The sequence below is a fragment of the Haliotis rubra genome, unplaced genomic scaffold (genome assembly GCF_003918875.1).
Source record: "Haliotis rubra isolate DU_JTF1 unplaced genomic scaffold, ASM391887v1 Scf392, whole genome shotgun sequence".
NCBI classification, from domain to species: Eukaryota; Metazoa; Mollusca; class Gastropoda; order Lepetellida; family Haliotidae; genus Haliotis; species Haliotis rubra.
This window is the reverse complement of record NW_025767071.1, coordinates 970,910-990,387: the sequence shown is the minus strand read 5'-3', so window position 1 is coordinate 990,387 and position 19,478 is coordinate 970,910. Positions and strand designations below refer to the sequence as shown.

At 46.1% G+C, this 19,478-nt stretch overlaps 1 protein-coding gene across 1 annotated transcript; it reads left to right on the top strand.

Annotated features, from left to right (window-relative positions):
• Window positions 1-13,948: 13,948 nt before the first annotated feature.
• Window positions 13,949-14,800, top strand: LOC124286828 (protein ALP1-like). The gene has a single exon (XM_046723268.1). The coding sequence runs from the start codon at window positions 13,949-13,951 to the stop codon at window positions 14,798-14,800; it is 852 nt and encodes a 283-aa protein (XP_046579224.1).
• The last annotated feature ends 4,678 nt before the right edge of the window (window positions 14,801-19,478 follow it).

Sequence of the window (19,478 nt, the reverse complement as noted above, 5' to 3'; positions counted from 1 at the left end):
CACGTAGCGAGGTTCTAGGATGTCAGAATGTTTGAAACTAACCTACACGTTGCGAGATTCTGGGCTGCCAGTATGTGGGGAACTAACTGACATATAGCGAGGTTCTGGGTTCCCTGTAGGTGGGGAACTAACTGAGACATAGTGAGATTCTGGGCTGTTAGAAGGAGGGGAACTAACTAACATGGAGGGAGTTTCTTGGCTGCCTGAAGGCAGGGAACTAACGAACATGTAGCGAAGTTATAGGCTGCGAGAAGACGGGGAAGTAACTAACATGCAGGGAGGTTCTGGATTGCCAGTAGGCGGGGAACAAACTAACATGCAGGCAGGTTCTGGGTTGCCACTAGTTGTGGAACTAAGTAACATGTAGCGTGGTTCCGAGCTGCCAGTAGATGGGGAGCTAACAAACATAGAGCTTGGTTCTGGGCTGCCAGTAGGTGGGGAACTAACTTACACGTAGCGAGGTTCTGGGATGCCAGTAGGCGAGGTAGTAACTAAAATGGAGGGAGGTTTTGGGCTGCCAGAAGGTGGGGAACTAACTAACATGTAGCAAAGTTTTGGGCTGCCAGTAGGTGGGGAACTAACTAACATGTAGCGAGGTTCTGGGCTGGCAGTAATTGGGGAACTAAGTAACATGTAGTGAGATTCTTTGCTGAAAGTAGGTTGGGAACTAACTAAGATATAGCGAGGTTCTGGGCTGCCAGTAGGTGGGGAACTCACTAACATGTAGCGAGGTTCTGGGCTGCCAGTAGATGGGCAACTAACAAACACGTTTCGAGGTTCTGGGCTGGCAGTAAGTGGGGAACTAACTAACATGCAGGGAGGTTCTGGACTACAAGAAGGTGGGGAATTAACTAACATGTAGGAAGGTTCTGGGCTGCTAGTAGGTGATGAAGTAACTAAGATGCAGCGAGGTTCTGGGCTGAAAGAAGGTAGGGAACTAAGAAAGACGTAGCAAGGTTCTGGACTGCCAGAAGGCAGGGAACTATCGAACATGTAGCGAAGTTATAGGCTGCGAGAAGGCGGGGAAGTAACTAACATGGAGGAAAGTTGTGGGTTGCCAGTAAGCGGGTAACTAACTAACATTCAGGGAGGTTTTGGGCTGCCAGTAGGTGGTGAACTAACTAATGTGTAGCGAGGTTCTGGGCTGCCAGGAGTTTGTGAACTAACTGACATATAGCGAGGATCTGGGTTCCCTGTAGGCGGGGAACTAACTAAGATATAGCGAGGTTCTTGGCTGCCAGTAGGTGGGGAACTAACTAACACGTAACGAGGTTTTGGGCTGCCAGAAGGTCGGGAACACACTAAAACGTTGCGAGATTCTGGGCTGCCAGTAAGTGGGGAAGTTATTAACATATAGCGAGCTTCAGGGTTGCCAGTTAGTGGAGAACTTACTTACATATAGTGAGATTCTGGGCTGCCAGAAGGTTTGGGAACTAACTAAAATGGAGGGGGGTTCTGGATTGCCAGTCGGTGGGGAACTAACTAGCATGCAGGGAGGCTCTAGGCTGCCAATAGTTGAGGAACTAAGTAACATGTGGCGAGGTTCTGAGCTGCCAGTAGATGGGGAGCTAACTAACACGTAGCGAGGTTCTAGGCTGCCAGTAAGTGGTGAACTAACTAAGACGCAGGGAGGTTATGGGCTGCAAGAAGGTGGGGAACTAACTAACATGTAGCGAGGTTCTGTGCTGCCAGTATCTGGGGAACTAAATAACACGTTGCGAGATTCTGGGCTGCCAGTAAGTGGTGAACTAACTAACGTGTTGCGAGATTCTGGGCTGCCAGTAAGTGGTGAACTAACTAAGACGCAGGGAGGTTCTGGGCTGCAAGAAGGTGGGGAAGTAACTAACATGTAGCAAGGTTCTGGGCTGCAAGTAAGTGGGGAACTATCTTACATATAGTGAGATTCTTGGCTGCCAGAAAGTGGGGAACTAATTAAAATGCTATGAAGTTTTAGATTGCCAAAATCTTAGGAACTAACTAACATGCAGGGAGGTTCTGGGCTGCCAGTAGATGTGGAACTAAGAAACACATAGCTAGGTTCTGGGCTGCCAGTAGGTTGGGAAGTAACTAAGATGCAGAGATGTTCTGGGCTGCAAGAAGGTGGGGAACTAACTGACATGCAGGGAGGTTCTACTCTGCCAGAAGGTTGGGAACTGACTAACATAGAGCGAGGTTCAGGGCTGCCAGTAAGTGGGGAACTTATTAACATATAGCGAGGTTCAGGGCTGCCAGTAAGTGGGGTTCTAACTGACATGTAGCGAGGTTTTGGGCTGCCAGTAGGTGGGGAACTAAGTGAAAAGTAGCCTGGTTCGGGGCTGCCAATACATGGGGACCTAACTAACATGTAGCGAGATTCTGGGATGCCAATAAGTGGTGAACTAAATAACATTCAGGGAGGTTCTGGGCTGCAAGGAGGTGTAGAACTAACTAACATGTAGCGAGGTTATGAGCTGCCAGTTGGCGGGGCACTAACTAACATGCAGTGTGGTTGTGGGCTGCCAGTAGGTGGGGAACTAACTAACATGTAGAGACGTTCTGGGCTGCCAGTTTGTGGCAAACTAACTAAAATTCAGGGAGGCTCTTGGTTGGCAGTAGTCGGGGAACTAACTAACATGCAGGGAGGTTTAGGGCTGCCAGCACTTGGGGAACTAATTAGCATTTGGCGAGGTTCTGGGCTTCCAGTAGATGATGAACTAACAAACAAGTAGCGAGGTTCTGGGCTGCCAGTAAGTGGTGAACTAAATAAGATGAAGGGAGGTTCAGGGCTGCAAGAAGGTGGGGAAGTAACTAACATGTAGCTAGGTTCTGGGCTGCCAGTAGGTGTGGAACTAACTGACATGGAGGATGGTTCTAGGCTTCTAGTAGGTGGGGAACGAACTAACATGTAGCGAGGTTCTGGACTGCAAGTAGGCGGGGAACTAACTAACACGTAGCGATATTCTGGGCTGCCAGTAAGTGGGGAAATAACTAACAAGGGGGCTTCCAGAAGATTGGGAAGTAACTAAGATGTAGCGTAGGTTCTGGGCTGCCAGTAGGTTTGGGGACTAACTAACATGTATCTAGGTTCTTGGCTGCCAATAAGTGATGAACTTACTAAAACCACCACACAAAATGACTGTATTAGCCAAATTTACTAACTTCAGGAAATACTCGTTTCATCCGGCGGCCATATGAACCACGTTTGAAATCTACGTATCATCTGGCGAGATTCTGGGCTGCCAGTAAGTGGGGAACTAACTAACATGGGGGCTTCAAATAGATTGAGCAGTAACTAAGATGTAGCGAGGTTCTGGGCTGCCAGTAGGTGGGGAAGTAACTAACATAGAGGGAGGTTCTGGACTGCAAGTAGTTTGGGAACTAACTAACACGGAGGGAGGTTCTGGGGCTGCCATTAAGTGGGGAACTAACTAACATGTAGCAAGGCTCTGTGCTGCCAGCAGGCCGGTAACTAACTAACATGTAGCGAGGTTCTGGGCTGCCAGTCGGCGGGGAATTAACTAACATGGAAATAGGTTCTGCGCTGCCAGAAGGTGGGGAACTGACTAACATGTAGCAAGGATCTGGGCTGCCAGTAGGTTGGGAACTAACTAAGATTTTGTGAGGTTCTGGGCTGCCTGTAGTCTGGGAACTACCTAACATACAGGAATTTTTGGACTGCCATTAGGTGGTGAAGTAATTAATTGCGCGGTTCTGGGCTGCCAGTAGGTGGGGAACTAACTAACACGTAGCGAAGTCCTGAGCTGCCGGTTGATGGGGAACTAACTAACATGTAGCGAGGTTCTGGACTGCCAGTAGGCGGGTAATTAACTAACATGGAGGGAGGGTTTTTTTCAGCAAGTTGATGAGAAACGTTTAACATGTAGAGAGGTTCTGGGGTGCCATTAGGTGGGAAACTAATTAACATGTACCGAGGTTCTGGACTGCCAGTATGTGAGGAACTAACTGACATGTAGCAAGGTTCTGGGCTTCCAGTTAGCGGGGAATTAACTAACATGGAGGGAGTAACTGGGCTGCCAGTAAGTGGGGAACTAACTAACATGGCGGCTTCAAGTAGATGGGGAACTAACTAACATGTAGCGAAGTTATGGGCTGCCAGTAGTTGGGGATGTAACTAACATGTAACGAGGTTCTGGGCTGCCAGTAAGTGGGGAACTAACTAACATGTAGCGAGGTTCTGGGCTGCTAGTAGGTGGGGAGCTAACTTACATGTAGCGAGATTCTGGGCTGCCAGTAAGTCGGGAACTAACTAACATTGGGGCTTCCAGTAGATGGGGAAGTAAGTAATCTGTAGCGAGGTTTTGGGCTGCCAGTATGTGGGAAACTAACTAAGAAATAGCGAGGTTCTGGGCTTCCAGTTGATGGGGTACTAACTAACATGTATCGAGGTTCTGGACTGCAAGAAGGTGGGGAACTAACTAACATGTGGCGAGGTTCTAGGCTGCCAGTTGATGAGGGACTAACTTGTAGCTAGGTTCTGGGCTGCCATTAGGTTGGGAACTAATTAACATGTAGCGAGGTTCTGGACTGTCAATGGGTGGGGAAGTAACTAACATGGAGGGAGGTTCTGGGCTGCAATTAAGTGGGAAACTAACTAACATGTAGCAATGTTCTTGGCTGCCAGTTGGCCGGTAACTACCTAACATGTAGTGAGGTTCTGGGCAGCCAGTCGGCGGGGAATTAACTAACATGGAGGGAGGTTTTGGGCTGCCAGTAAGTGGGGAACTAACTAACATTGGGGCTTCCAGAAGATGGGGAAGTAACTAAGATATAGCGAGTTTCTGGGCTGCCAGTAGTTGGGCAACTAACTCACATGTAGCGATGTTCTGGGCTGCCAGTAGGTGGGGAACTAACTAACATGCAGCGAGGTTCTGGACTGCCAGTAAGTGGGGAACTAAGTAACATGGGGGCTTCCAGTAGATGGGGAACTAACTAACATGTAGCGAAGTTCTGGGCTGCCAGTAGGTGGGGATCTAACTATTATATAGCGAGGTTCTGGGCTGCCAGTAAGTGGGGAACTAACTAACATCGGGGCTTCCAGGAGATGGGGAACTAACTAAGATGTAACGAGTTTCTGGGCTGCCAGTAGGCCGGGAACTACGTAACATGTAGCGAAGTTCTGGGCTGCCATTAGTTGGGCTAACTAAGTAACATGGAGGGAGGTTCTGGCAGCCAGTTGATGAAGAACTAGCATGTAGCGACGTTCTGGGTTGCCAGTAGGTGGGGAACTAATTGACATGTAGCGAGGTTCTGGACTGCCAGTAGGTGGGGAACTAACTAACATGGAGGGAGGTTCTGGGATGCCATTAAGTGGGGAACTAACTAACATGTGGCAAGGTTCTGGGCTGCCAGTAGGCCGGGAACTAACTAACATGTAGCGAAGTTCTGGGCTGTCAGTAAGTGGGGAACTAACTAATATGGAGTTAGGTTCTGGGCTGCCACTTGATGAAGAACTAACATGTAACGAGGTTCTGGGCTGCTAGTAGGTGGGGAACTAACTAACATGTAGCGATGTTCTGGGCTGCCTGTAAGTGGGGAACTAAGTAACTAGGGGGCTTACAGTAGATGGGGAACTAACTAACATGTAGCTAGCTTCTGGACTGCCAGTAGGTGGGGATCTAACTGAAATGTAGCGAGGTTCTGGGCTGCCAGTAAGTTGGGAACTAACTATCATGTAGCGAGGTTCTGGCCTGCCAGAAGGTGGGGAGCTAACTAACATGTAGCGACATTCTGGGCTGCCGGTAAGTGGGGAACTAACTAACAAGGGGCTTCCAGTAGATGGGGAAGTAACTAATACGTATCGAGCTTCTGGGCTGCCAGTAGGTTGGGAAGAAACTAACATGTGGCGATCTTCTGGGGTGACAGTAGGCCGGGAACTACGTAACATGTAGCGAAGTTCTGGGCTGTAAGTAGGTGGGGAACTACCTAACATGTAGCTAGGTTCTGGGCTGCCAGTAGGTGATGAACAAACTAACACGTAGCGAGGTTCTGGGCTGCCAGTAAGTGGTGAACTAAATAAGATGAAGGGAGGTTCTGGGATGCAAGAAGGTGGGGAAGTAACTAACACGTTGCTAGGTTCTGGGCTGCCAGTTAGTGGGGAACTAACTCACATGTAGCAAGGTTCGGGGTTTCCAGTAGGTGGGGGACTAACTAACATGTAGCTAGGTTCTGGGCTGCCAGTAAGAGGGGAACTAACTAACATGGGGGCTTCCAAGCGATTGGGAAGTAACTAGCAAGTAGAGAGGTTCTGGGCTGCCAATAGGTGGGGAACTAACTAACACGTAGCAAGGTTCTGGGCTGCCAGTAGGCGGGGAAGTAACTAACACGTTGCGAGGTTCTGGGCTGCCACTAAATGGTGAACTAATTAAGATAAAGGGAGGTTCTGGGATGCAAGAAGTGGGGAACTAACTAACACGAAGCTAGGTTCTGGGCTGCCAGTAGGTGGGGCACTAACTCACATGTAGCCATGTTCGGGGCTTCAAGTAGGTGGGGAACGAACTAACATGTAGCGAGGTTCTGGGCTGTCAGTAGGCGGGGAACTAACTAACACGTAGCGAGATTCTGGGGTGCAAGTAAGTGGGGAAATAACTAACATGGGGCTTCCAAAAGATTGGGAAGTAACTAAGATGTAGCGAGCTTCTGGGCTGCCAGTAGGTGGGAAACTAACTAACATGTAGCTAGGTTCTGGGCTGCCAATAGGTGATGAACTTACTAAAACCACCACACAAAATGTCTGTATAGCCAAATTTACTAACCTCAGGAAATACTCGTTTCATCCGGCGGCCATATGAACAACGTTTGAAATCTACGTATCATCTGGCGAGATTCTGGGCTGCCAGTAAGTGGGGAACTAACTAACATGGGGGCTTCAAATAGATTGAGCAGTAACTAAGATGTAGCGAGGTTCTGGGCTGCCAGTAGGTCGGGAAGTAACTAACATGGAGGGAGGTTCTGGACTGCAAGTAGTTTGGGAACTAACTAACACGGAGGGAGGTTCTGGGGCTGCCATTAAGTGGGGAACTAACTAACATGTAGCAAGGTCCTGTGCTGCCAGCAGGCCGGTAACTAACTAACATGTAGCGAGGTTCTGGGCTGCCAGTCGGCGGAGAATTAACTAACATGGAAATAAGTTCTGCGCTGCCAGAAGGTGGGGAACTAACTAACATGTAGCAAGGATCTGGGCTGCCAGTAGGTTGGGAACTAACTAAGATTTTGTGAGGTTCTGGGCTGCCTGTAGTCTGGGAACTACCTAACATACAGGGATTTTTGGACTGCCATTAGGTGGTGAAGTAATTAAGATGTTGCGCGGTTCTGGGCTGCCAGTGGGTGGGGAACTAACTAACACGTAGCGAGGTCCTGAGCTGCCGGTTGATGGGGAACTAACTAACATGTAGCGAAGTTCTGGGCTGCCAGTAGGTGGGGATCTAACTATTATATAGCGAGGTTCTGGGCTGCCAGTAAGTGGGGAACTAACTAACATCGGGGCTTCCAGAAGATGGGGAACTAACTAAGATGTAACGAGTTTCTGGGCTGCCAGTAGGCCGGGAACTACGTAACATGTAGCGAAGTTCTGGGCTGCCATTAGTTGGGGAACTAAGTAACATGGAGGGAGGTTCTGGCAGCCAGTTGGTGAAGAACTAGCATGTAGCGACGTTCTGGGTTGCCAGTAGGTGGGGAACTAATTGACATGTAGCGAGGTTCTGGACTGCCAGTAGGTGGGGAACTAACTAACATGGAGGGAGGTTCTGGGATGCCATTAAGTGGGGAACAAACTAACATGTGGCAAGGTTCTGGGCTGTCAGTAAGTGGGGAACTAACTAATATGGAGGGAGATTCTGGGCTGCCACTTGATGAAGAACTAACATGTAACGAGGTTCTGGGCTGCTAGTAGGTGGGGAACTAACTAACATGTAGCGATGTTCTGGGCTGCCTGTAAGTGGGGAACTAACTAACATTGGGGCTTCCAGTAGATGGGGAACTAACTAACATGTAGCTAGCTTCTGGGCTGCCAGTAGGTGGGGATCTAACTAAAATGTAGCGAGGTTCTGGGTTGCCAGTAAGTGGGCAACTAACTATCATGTAGCGAGGTTCTGGCCTGCCAGAAGGTGGGGAGCTAACTAATATGTAGCGACATTCTGGGCTGCCGGTAAGTGGGGAACTAACTAACAAGGGGCTTCCAGTAGATGGGGAAGTAACTAATACGTATCGAGCTTCTGGGCTGCCAGTAGGTTGGGAAGAAACTAACATGTGGCGATCTTCTGGGGTGACAGTAGGCCGGGAAATACGTAACATGTAGGGAAATTCTGGGCTGTAAGTAGGTGGGGAACTACCTAACATGTAGCTAGGTTCTGGGCTGCCAGTAGGTGATGAACTAACTAACACGTAGCGAGGTTCTGGGCTGCCAGTAAGTGGTGAACTAAATAAGATGAAGGGAGGTTCTGGGATGGAAGAAGGTGGGGAAGTAACTAACACGTAGCTAGGTTCTGGGATGCCAGTAAGTGGGGAACTAACTCACATGTAGCAAGGTTCGGGGCTTCCAGTAGGGGGGGAACTAACTAACATGTAGCGAGGATGTGGGCTGCCAGTAGGCGGGGAACTAACTAACACGTAGCGAGATTCTGGGCTGCCAGTAAGTGGGGAACTAACTAACATGGGGGCTTCGAATAGATTGGTAAGTAACAAAAATGTAGCGAGGTTCTGGGCTGCCAGTAGGTGGGGAACTAACTAACTTGTAGCGAGGTTCTGGGCTGCCAGTAGGCGCGGAACTAACTAAAACGTAGCGAGATTCTGGACTGCCAGTAAGTGGGAACTAACTAACATGGGGGCTTCTAATAGATTGGGAAGTAACTAAGATGTAGCGAGGTTCTGGGCTGCCAGTAGGTGGGGAAGTAACTAACATGTTGCGAGGTTCTGGGTTGCCAGAAGTTGGGGAACTAACTAACATGGAGGGATGTTCTAGGTTGCCAGTTGATGTGGAGCTAAGATGTAGGGAGGTTCTGGGATGCCATTAGGTGGGGACCTAATTAACATGTAGCAAGGTTCTGGACTGCCAGTAGTTGGGGAACTATCTAACACGGAGGGAGGTTCTGGGCTGCCATTAAGTGGGGAACTAACTAACATGTAGGAAGGTTCTGTGCTGCCAGCAGGCCGGTAACTAACTAACATGTTGCGAGGTTCTGGGCTGCGAGTAGGTTGGGAACTAACTAACATGTAGGGATGTTCTGGGCTGCCAGTAGGTGTGGAACAAACTAACATGTGGCGAGGTTCTGGGCTGCCAGTAGTTGGGGAACTAACTAACATGGAGGGAGGTTCTGGGCTGCCACCTAATGAAGAACTAACGTGTAACGAGGTTCTGGACTGCCAGTAGGTTGGGAACTGACTAACATGTAACGAGGTTCTGGGCTGCCAGTAGGTTAGGAACTAACTAACATGTAGGGAGCTTCTGGGCTGCCATTAAGTGGGGAACTATCTAACATGGAGGGAGATTCTGGGCTGCCAGTAGAAGGGGAACTAACTAATATGTAGAGAGGTTCTGGGCTGGCAGTAGGTGGGGAACTAACTAACATGTAGCGAGGTTTTGGGCTGCCAGTAGGTTGGGGACTAACTAATATGGAGGGAGGTTCTGTGCTGCCAGTAGGTGGGGAACTAACTAACATGGAGGGAGGTTCTTGGCTGCCAGTAGGTTTGGAACTAACTAACATGGAGGGAGATTCTGGGCTGCCAGTAGATGGGTGACTAACTAACATGTAGCGAGCTTCTGGGCTGCCAGTAGGTGGGGAAGTAACTAACATGTTGCGAGGTTCTGGGTTGCCAGAAGTTGGGGAACTAACTAACATGGAGGGATGTTCTAGGTTGCCAGTTGATGTGGAGCTAAGATGTAGGGAGGTTCTGGGATGCCATTAGGTGGGGACCTAATTAACATGTAGCAAGGTTCTGGACTGCCAGTAGTTGGGGAACTATCTAACACGGAGGGAGGTTCTGGGCTGCCATTAAGTGGGGAACTAACTAACATGTAGCAAGGTTCTGTGCTGCCAGCAGGCCGGTAACTAACTAACATGTTGCGAGGTTCTGGGCTGCGAGTAGGTTGGGAACTAACTAACATGTAGGGATGTTCTGGGCTGCCAGTAGGTGTGGAACAAACTAACATGTGGCGAGGTTCTGGGCTGCCAGTAGTTGGGGAACTAACTAACATGGAGGGAGGTTCTGGGCTGCCACTTAATGAAGAACTAACGTGTAACGAGGTTCTGGACTGCCAGTAGGTTGGGAACTGACTAACATGTAACGAGGTTCTGGGCTGCCAGTAGGTTAGGAACTAACTAACATGTAGGGAGCTTCTGGGCTGCCATTAAGTGGGGAACTATCTAACATGGAGGGAGATTCTGGGCTGCCAGTAGAAGGGGAACTAACTAATATGTAGAGAGGTTCTGGGCTGGCAGTAGGTGGGGAACTAACTAACATGTAGCGAGGTTTTGGGCTGCCAGTAGGTTGGGGACTAACTAATATGGAGGGAGGTTCTGTGCTGCCAGTAGGTGGTGAACTAACTAACAAGGAGGGAGGTTCTTGGCTGCCAGTAGGTTTGGAACTAACTAACATGGAGGGAGATTCTGGGCTGCCAGTAGATGGGTGACTAACTAACATGTAGCGAGCTTCTGGGCTGGCAGTAGGCGGGGAACTAAGTAACATGTAGCATGGTTCTGGGTTGCCAGTAGTCGGGGAACTAACTGACATGTAGCGAGGTTCTGGACTGCCAGAAGGTGGTGATCTAACATGCAGGGAAAGTCTGGTCTGCCAGTAGATTGGGAACTAGCATGTAGCGAGATTATGGTCTTCCAGACTGGGAACTAAGATGCAGGTGGGTTCCGCGCTGTAGTAGAATATATATGTATGTTACAGGAGATCGGGACTGACAATAGATAGAGACTTACATGTTACAGATGAACGGAGGTGACAGTAGTAGAATAGACTTGCATGTTACAGATGATTGAGGCTGACTATAGATGAAGAGACTTATATGTCACAGATGATTGGAGCTGACAGTAGTAGAATAGACTTGCATGTTACAGATGATTGAGGCTGACTATAGATGAGGAGACTTGCACGTTACAGGTGATTAGGGCTGACAATAGTGAAAGAATGAATGAATGAATGTCTTTATTCCCTCCAAAAATATGTTCGAAGATTACATAAACAAACATCAGTCAGTTACATATATCTACATATGACATGTACAAAGCACGGTTATTTACAACAATGATAGTTCAGAAAGTATACATGAAGGAATCCTTTAAAGAATAGATATAGTTCGAAAAATGTAGTATGATGGTTTGCCATGCTGTTTCATGAAGGCCAGGGATGTGAAGTTTTGCACCACAAAACAGTACAAGGGCATCTTCATCATCAAGCATTTCAATTAATACATATAATTCAACGTCCAGTAGGTCAAGTAGCGTCATATAAAAATTATTTCTTTGGTTCATTACAGATTCACAATGCAAAATGATGTGGGCATCGTGGTCATAGCAGTACTTATTACAAAGCATACATTCTTTTGAGAATTTGGCTTTAGAACCGACTAGTACATCAAGTTGTATATGGACTTTATATTCTGGGTACAGATACATTAGAGTGTAAAGTCTATGTAGATTCAGTGTTTGATGGATTACAGCATATCTGGACATATTTTCCCTAATGGAGAGTCTCAATTTACATTGAACTTCTTCATAAGAGAAGATACAACCTATAACTATTCTGTGCCAAACTGTCTTTGACGGAAAAATATCAGTTTGCACGTAAGTTAATACATAGTCCAATAGATTATACTTCCGTGCAGTACATAACAGAGTGTTGCAAATACTGCGTGAGCTAATATTTAAGTGAACAGTGAGTGCTAAAAATGCACAGAACAGTGTTTTCGTTGATGAATTACAAGCGTTATTACATAATCTTCCAAGGAATAATAATCTACACTTGTCAATGTACCTCACCATTGTCCAGAGACCTAGGTTGGCACATACAGAATCTGTTGGCATACGTCTGTTGAACCCTTGAATACATTTAGCGAAATATCGTTGGGTATTTTCCACCAGATCAATGTTTTTGCCATATAGCGTACAGCGTGCACGTTACAGGTGATTAGGGCTGACAGTAGTAGAACAGACTTGCATCTTACAGGTGATCGAGGCTGACAGTAGTAGAACAGACTTGCATGTTACATGTGATCAGAACTGACAGTAATAGAACAGACTTGCATCTTACATGTGATCGAGGCTGACAATAGTAGAACAGACTTGCATGTTACATGTGATCAGAACCTACAGTAATAGAACAGACTTGCATGTTACAGGTGATCGAGGCTGACAGTAGTAGAACAGACTTGCATGTTACATTTGATCAGAACTGACAGTAATAGAACAGACTTGCATGTTACAGGTGATTAGGGCTGACAATAGTAGAACAGACTTGCATGTTACAGGTGATCAGGACTGACGGTAATAGAACAGACTTGCATGTTACAGGTGATCGTGGCTGACAATAGTAGAACAGACTTGCTTGTTACAGGTGATCAGGACTGACAGTAATAGAACAGACTTGCATGTTACAGGTGATTAGGCTGACAATAGTAGAACAGACTTGCATGTTACATGTGATCAGGACTGACGGTAATAGAACAGACTTGCATGTTACAGGTGATCAGGACTGACAGTAATAGAACAGACTTGCATGTTACAGGTGATTAGGCTGACAGTAGTAGAACGGACTTGCATGTTACATGTGGCGAAACATTATTATCGCTGGATGAAGGGAAGTAACTCTGAGCATGTTTCCCGCATTAGGAGTTAAGCGCTTTAGTTTCGTATTTGCTGTTTTGGCTCCACTTGTGCAAACACGGTCACAGGGTAAGTTTGAAATTACCGAACGAAGTAATGAGATACATGTATTGTAAACGTTCATATATCGGGAATTATTTTGTAGCATCATTATTTCCATCAATATATATTGTTGAACCAAGTGCATACAGTGGCAATAATGTCATTCCAAAATGTGGGCCCACTTCAGGGCCTGTTATAGGAGCCGAAAATAAGTGGGCCCACATTTAGAAACTTTTTTTATCATGGTATTCTGTAAATGCCTTTTGGTTTTTATAATATAACACAAACTGCATGAAATTCAACTAAAACAACTTTAATTTCCCCTCAATGAACAAGATTGTATTTGCACTTGTTGAATTCCTTATGCCCCTATTCCACACAGACCACGAATCCCACGAATCGCCACGAATTGATAAATTTGAGGATTCGTAAGAAATCGTGCTGATTCGTGGAATTGTACAACTTTTCTGCGTCCATTCGTGACGCTCTACGATTCATTTTCGATACAGGTACGATACAGGTACGAATATTCGTGGGATTCGGCTGGAATCTCACGAATATTGTCAAAAATTCACTACGATTTACAAGAATCTACTACGAATACTGCCCGAATATTAGGAATCAGTTATGAATCAGTTAAGAATAGGCCGAATGCACGTACGAATCAGGTACGAATAAATGAATTCGTGACTACTCTGGACAATTGGTGGGAGATAGGTATAAAAGGGTCGTCACCCTTTTTTGGGTATCAGTTCCAAAATGGATGTTCAACGTAGAGCAGCTGTCGTATTGACCCTGGAACTGGAGTATCAACACCAGCTGCTGATCACTATCAGAAGACTGTTTCGAAGGAGGAGGAGAAGAGCACCCAGGTGGTTGGTTAGACCGTGGCTGACATCAGATAGAAGACTAGAATATAGTCACTGCAACAGACTGATGCAAGAGCTGAGAGTGGAAAATGAGAATGTATTTCCCAACTATGTGAGAATTCCACCCTACATGTTTGATGAGCTCCTCAACAGGATTAGCCCAGTTATCCAGAGGAGCGACCATCCACAGGGAGACCAGCCCTAGATGCCGGAATGAAGCTAGCCATGACTCTCAGACACCTGGCTACAGGAGACCGGTATCACACCATCCAGTATGACTTCCGGTGTGGCTACAGCACAGTGGTATGGATTGTGCATCAAGTCTGTCAGGCCATCACACAGGAGCTGAAGGATGAAGTCATGCCACTGCCAAGGACCCAGGAGGACTGTAAAGACATTCCCCAGCAGTTCCAAGACCGGTGGAATGTTCCTCATGCCCTGGGGGCCTTGGATTGCAAGCACATAGCCATCAGGAAACCACACAACTCAGGCAGTGTGTTCTTCAACTACAAATTGTTTTTCTCCGTGGTGCTGTTGGCCCTGGTGGATGCGGACTATAAATTCATCTGGATAGACACTGGTGGAGAAGGTCATCAATCCGACGCACAGCTGTTTGGTGCTTCAGAACTGAAAGAGTGCATTGATGACAACACCATAAACTTCCCGGACAGCGATACCATGACCAATGATGACAGAGACACACCCTACTACATCCTGGGGGATGATGCATTTCCTCTGAGGACTTTTCTCATGAAACCCTATGGCAGGAGGGGTCTGGACAATGACATGCTGCTGGCCAACTACAGATTATCCAGGGGCAGACGTGTGGTGGAGAATGGTTTCGGAATACTGGCCAACAGATGGAGATGCTTCCTGGGCACCCTGGACCTGATGTGGTGCGGAGTCATCCTCCACAACTTACTGAGGATCAGATTCCCTGCTATTGGCAATGCAGAGGATGCAATCGGGAGGATGAGGACCACACCAATATCCCTGGTGCTGGAGGGCAGACCAATAGGTGGAGGAGATACCCCAGTTCCAGGCACCCAACAGAGACAATCGTGAGGGCAAAGTGATGAGAGACTATCTTAAGGCCTACTTTAACAGTGAAGCAGGTTCAGTGCCGTAGCAAGAAAGACAGGCAGGAGTGAATGTTAACTAAATGATAAATGTTGATATTTCATGCTAAAATTATGTTAATAGTGTTTATTAATGCTTATTAGCGCTAATAAAATGTTTATGAAAACAAGAGACCCAAGAGGGCTTGTATTGCTCTACTGACTACTGGCACAACAGCTCCCTCCTTCACTATCTTAGAATTTCTGCTTTATGTCATGAATGTTTTGTTTTTGCAATGTTCACATTGCCCCAATCCATCTGTCAATATCTCTGCTCGGACCACGCAAACAAAAACAAACTTTATTCTTTTTTATATCTTTTTTCAAGTTTTATTGGTATTATATAAAACTGAAAGATAGAAATGCTTATCTAAGTACATTCATATCATAATCATATCATATCAAACAAAAACATAAACTCTTTGAGAGGAATTTTTAGACATAAACATATCACTAAGAGCACCCAGCTAAAAGCGCACAGCGTAAGATGTACACAGCTAAACACACAGTCTATGGAGTGGAGAGTGTGGACCTGTCAAGCTGAGCGGTTGCCGTCGAGGTCTGTGTGACCCGAGTGGCAACTGCTGTGGGGCTGATGTCCATCAGTATCTCAGACAGGTTGAATGACGCTTCCTGCTGATGCTCCGAGGCACTGGAGGACGACCGGGGCTGCTGGCTCTGGGCAGGAGGCACCAGGTTGGTTTAGGTAGCTGTCTGTGATGACCTTTGACGGGGCAGTTCCTGTTGGCTTGGAGACTAGCTGTATCCTGGGAACTGCCTGTCGACCCAGGTTGGCTCCTGTGAGTGTCACACCGACCCAGCTGGGGCCACCGGTCTGAACTGCCACTGCGAGGGGTCTCGCTGCCACTGCTGGTACAGTTGAGGAAGGTGCCGGTGCTTCTTCCTGCTTCCAGATCTGCCTGCTTCTCAGCGTTGAACAGAAGGTCAAACATGGCCTTCTGTACGTCACGGTAGATTGACTGGGACAGGTTCTGGAAAGCATGCCCGAGGTACTCCGCGAACTTTAACCTCTCTGGATGGGGGACCTCAGGCACAGAAGGCGCTTGCAGGATCTGTAACAGCTTCTCCTGACGGTCCTTGCAGGTGTGCAGCTCCTGGTCTAAGGTTTCGGCCCCCATTATTTTGCCTCTGGATCCGCTGGTGCTGGACACGGTCACACTCGTTCTCCCGGAAGTGGTGGTGGACGGTGTGGTGGTCACTTGATACTGTAGCTCCTCTTCCTGGAACTCATCACACTGGCTGGTGGTGGCGCCACTCCGGAAGCTCTGGACTATGCGTTGGGTGACATGTCCGATGTGGGGCATCAGGAACTGGAATCTGGTCCATATCCACTGTTGGCGGTCTGTCATCTCAAAAGATGCCTGACCACTCTTCTTCCTCCTGAGTTTCCCTATCTGGGTACGGATGCTCACAAAAAATGTAGTCAATGCCTTCATCTCCTTCCCCATCTCCTGGGCCAGATCTTCCCACGCCTTATTTATTTTAGAGACTCAGAGGTGGTCTAACCGCCTCTTGTTGTAGATGAAGACATTCCTCTCAAGGAAGAGGGACACATCCTCTTGTTCGTCCTCTGTAAGGTTGGACAAGAACCTGACTTTCTTACTCTTATACTGGGAAGAAGCTGCTACTTCATCATCATCACCAACATCACCAGCCAATGACTCAGCACCCACTGACTGAGCTGCTGAATCTGCCACATTGTTTTCAACTTCTGGAGCTGCTTCATCTTACAGTGGAGGGGGAGCTATTCTTGTGGGGGTTGGGGGTGAGGTGCTGCCTTCTTCTCCCTCTTCCCTGGCTCTCTTGCTTCTCTTCCCTCTCGCCTTGCCCTTACTTGCAGCTTTTCTTGGCATCTTGCTAATACGTGGATACGTTGCACAATCGTCAGCAGCTAATGACCGGAAGTGAATGTTAAACTCCTTATATACCCAATTTACTGTCGTAGCTGATTCGTAGGTAGTTACTTGCTTCGTAACTGCTTCGGCGTGAATTTGTGGGATTCCTGACAGATTCGTAGCCGATTCGTTGTCAAACCACGAACTGACGAATACACGAATGAGTTAAGAATACCTAAGAATTGATCACGATTTGGTTACGATGCCTAAGAATGCACTACGAATCTGTTACGAATTAACTACGATTATTTTTAATCGGGAGTTCGTGGCCAAAATTTGGAACAGTTAAAAACTTTGGCCACGAATTCCCGATTACCCAAGAACTGCAAGAACTGACTACGACTATATTACGAATTAGTTAAGAACTTCACGAACTGATAACGATTTAACTACGAATACTCAAATTTGTCAATTCGTTGCAATTCGTGGGATTCGTGGTTTGTGTGGACACATCATCAGGTTGATTGTATTGAGTGTGTCCATATGCAGGCTTATCACTTAAATCATGCTGAGGGAAATGAAACTATAATGAATATATAGAAACAAGAACAACAGTTAATTAAAACTCATTACTGTGATGGAAATAATTTTACATCAGAGACCTGGAAGTATTTACCAACAAGTATATACTGTTTCTGTAAAATTATGAACACCAAGCAGAAAAAACTAGTAAAAGGGGTGGTATTTCCTAATGAGATCTGTCATGAGGGAAAACATGCACTCATTCTTGTTGTTCCAACGGAACATAAGTTCATCAAGATGCGCACCAAGCTGCCCTTTGGATACACCATGCATGGATTTAAACTTTGATTTGGCATTACCCCAAAACCCGTCAATGGTATTGATGTGAGCCCCAGTATGAGGATCTACATAATTGTTTTTGTGGCAAACTGTTTGGTGCTCATAACCATTTCTCTCTAAGCAAAGATATGATTTGAATTCGTCAGTTATGATCTGAGTGCCAACTTCAACATGGGCAAGTACTATGGGTAGTAATGTTTCAGTGGTTCTGTTCTCAACACTGAATAAAAGAACATTTTTAGTGTCTCTATCTATGAGACCAAAAACCCAATAGGTAGGAATACCCTGACTGGAACCCATGTGGTATTTTCTCTTTCTACCCCATTTGCTTTCATCCACCTCCACAGTATGGCCAAACACCCCACCCCCACCCCCTAAAGTAACTGGCTCATCTAATAATGCACGAGACATTAAGTCTCTGTATAAATTGTACCATTGTACCAATTGTACAATGTTGTCTCACAAACATCAAGCATTTTGAGAGCCAAGTGGACAGGGGTACATCAATGCAAAACAGATACAATATCATGAGGAAAGTACCAAGACTACCTAATCTCACTGACTTTGTTTTTCTACATTTAGGACATCGCCAGTTATGGCCATCAGCGTTCTGTTTGTCTTTCTGCCACAACATATTCACATTACATATGCTACATATTTGTGAGGAAGCCAGTAATTTGTTCCTTTTCATATAGTCAAGTGTTTTCTCAGAGTCACTGCAAATTGAAGCTATATCTAAAACTGTAACTTCCATTTTGATTTAAACACACAATTACATCAGTGAATATCCTGTGAAATGCTTGAATGTCTCAACGGCCAGCCAGCATGTGTATTGCTTGGAATAAATTCCTGAAGATAAGATGGAACTGACCCACCAGTAAAGTCTCCCAACAAAGGTAAGACCATCAAGTCTGCTGATCACCAGAATGTCAAATCCATTATGTCTAATTACTGCAAACTTGTATCTGTTATAACAGCTTCCAAACATTTCATCAACTTTTCCAGGAAGGAAATGAAAAGTGAAATTGTCATATTCCAACTCAGAAATACTTGACCAGTTCTCACACAGGTTTTCATCAATACTATCTTCTGTGAAACTTCCTATTTGAGTTAAATAGGACTGTTTCTTTTTTGGACCACCAATGTACAAGCTGAATTACTCTTCATTCCTTAGCTGGTAGGTTATTAGACACTGCTTTTAATTCATTCAGGATATGTTTGAAAAAAACATTATGTATGACACACAGAAGCAGGCACCTAAGTAATCATAGTTCTCATGGAATCCAGAGACATATTTTGCAAGCAAGGATCTGACTGTAAGTTCAATGCATGACCTGGGTGGGTATGTAAATGTCTGATGTATAAAAAATTTCAAGTTCAGACTATTTATGTAAAAGACAGCATACAAAACATTTCTTCTGTATCTTTTCCCATTGATGGTTCGTTTCTGTCTCAGTGTATATTTAAAATAGCACAGCACATCAACTGAATGTTCTGGGAAAAGTGGTCTGAAACCTGTGTCATAAAATCTGTAATTTGCTTCATCCTCTTGAAAATCTTCAATGTAATCACTTTTTTCTTGAGATGGCAGTCCACAAATTTTGCAAAATCTTTCTTTTTGACACACAATGGGATAACTTCGTTTGAGCCAAAATTCTTTAGGACACTGTAATAAACGTTTTTCACAATATTTCGTCACGCAACACTCACGGAATTCGTCCATTTCCCATTATTTTGAACTTCAAACCGAGTGATAACTTCGTAGTAAAAATCTATGGGAACAGTAGTATGCAAATTAGACTTACCTTTGACCTTACCCACGAAGGTCGATTATTTGGGCCAATAGAACGTCGCCTGGCTCACAGCTTCTCCAATGACACGACGGGGGCTTGTCTCATTAATATTCAT

Excerpts from the sequence above, each read along its gene's own strand:
- LOC124286828 (XM_046723268.1), top strand. The coding sequence starts at position 13,949 with ATGAAGCTAGCCATGACTCTCAGACACCTGGCTACAGGAGACCGGTAT.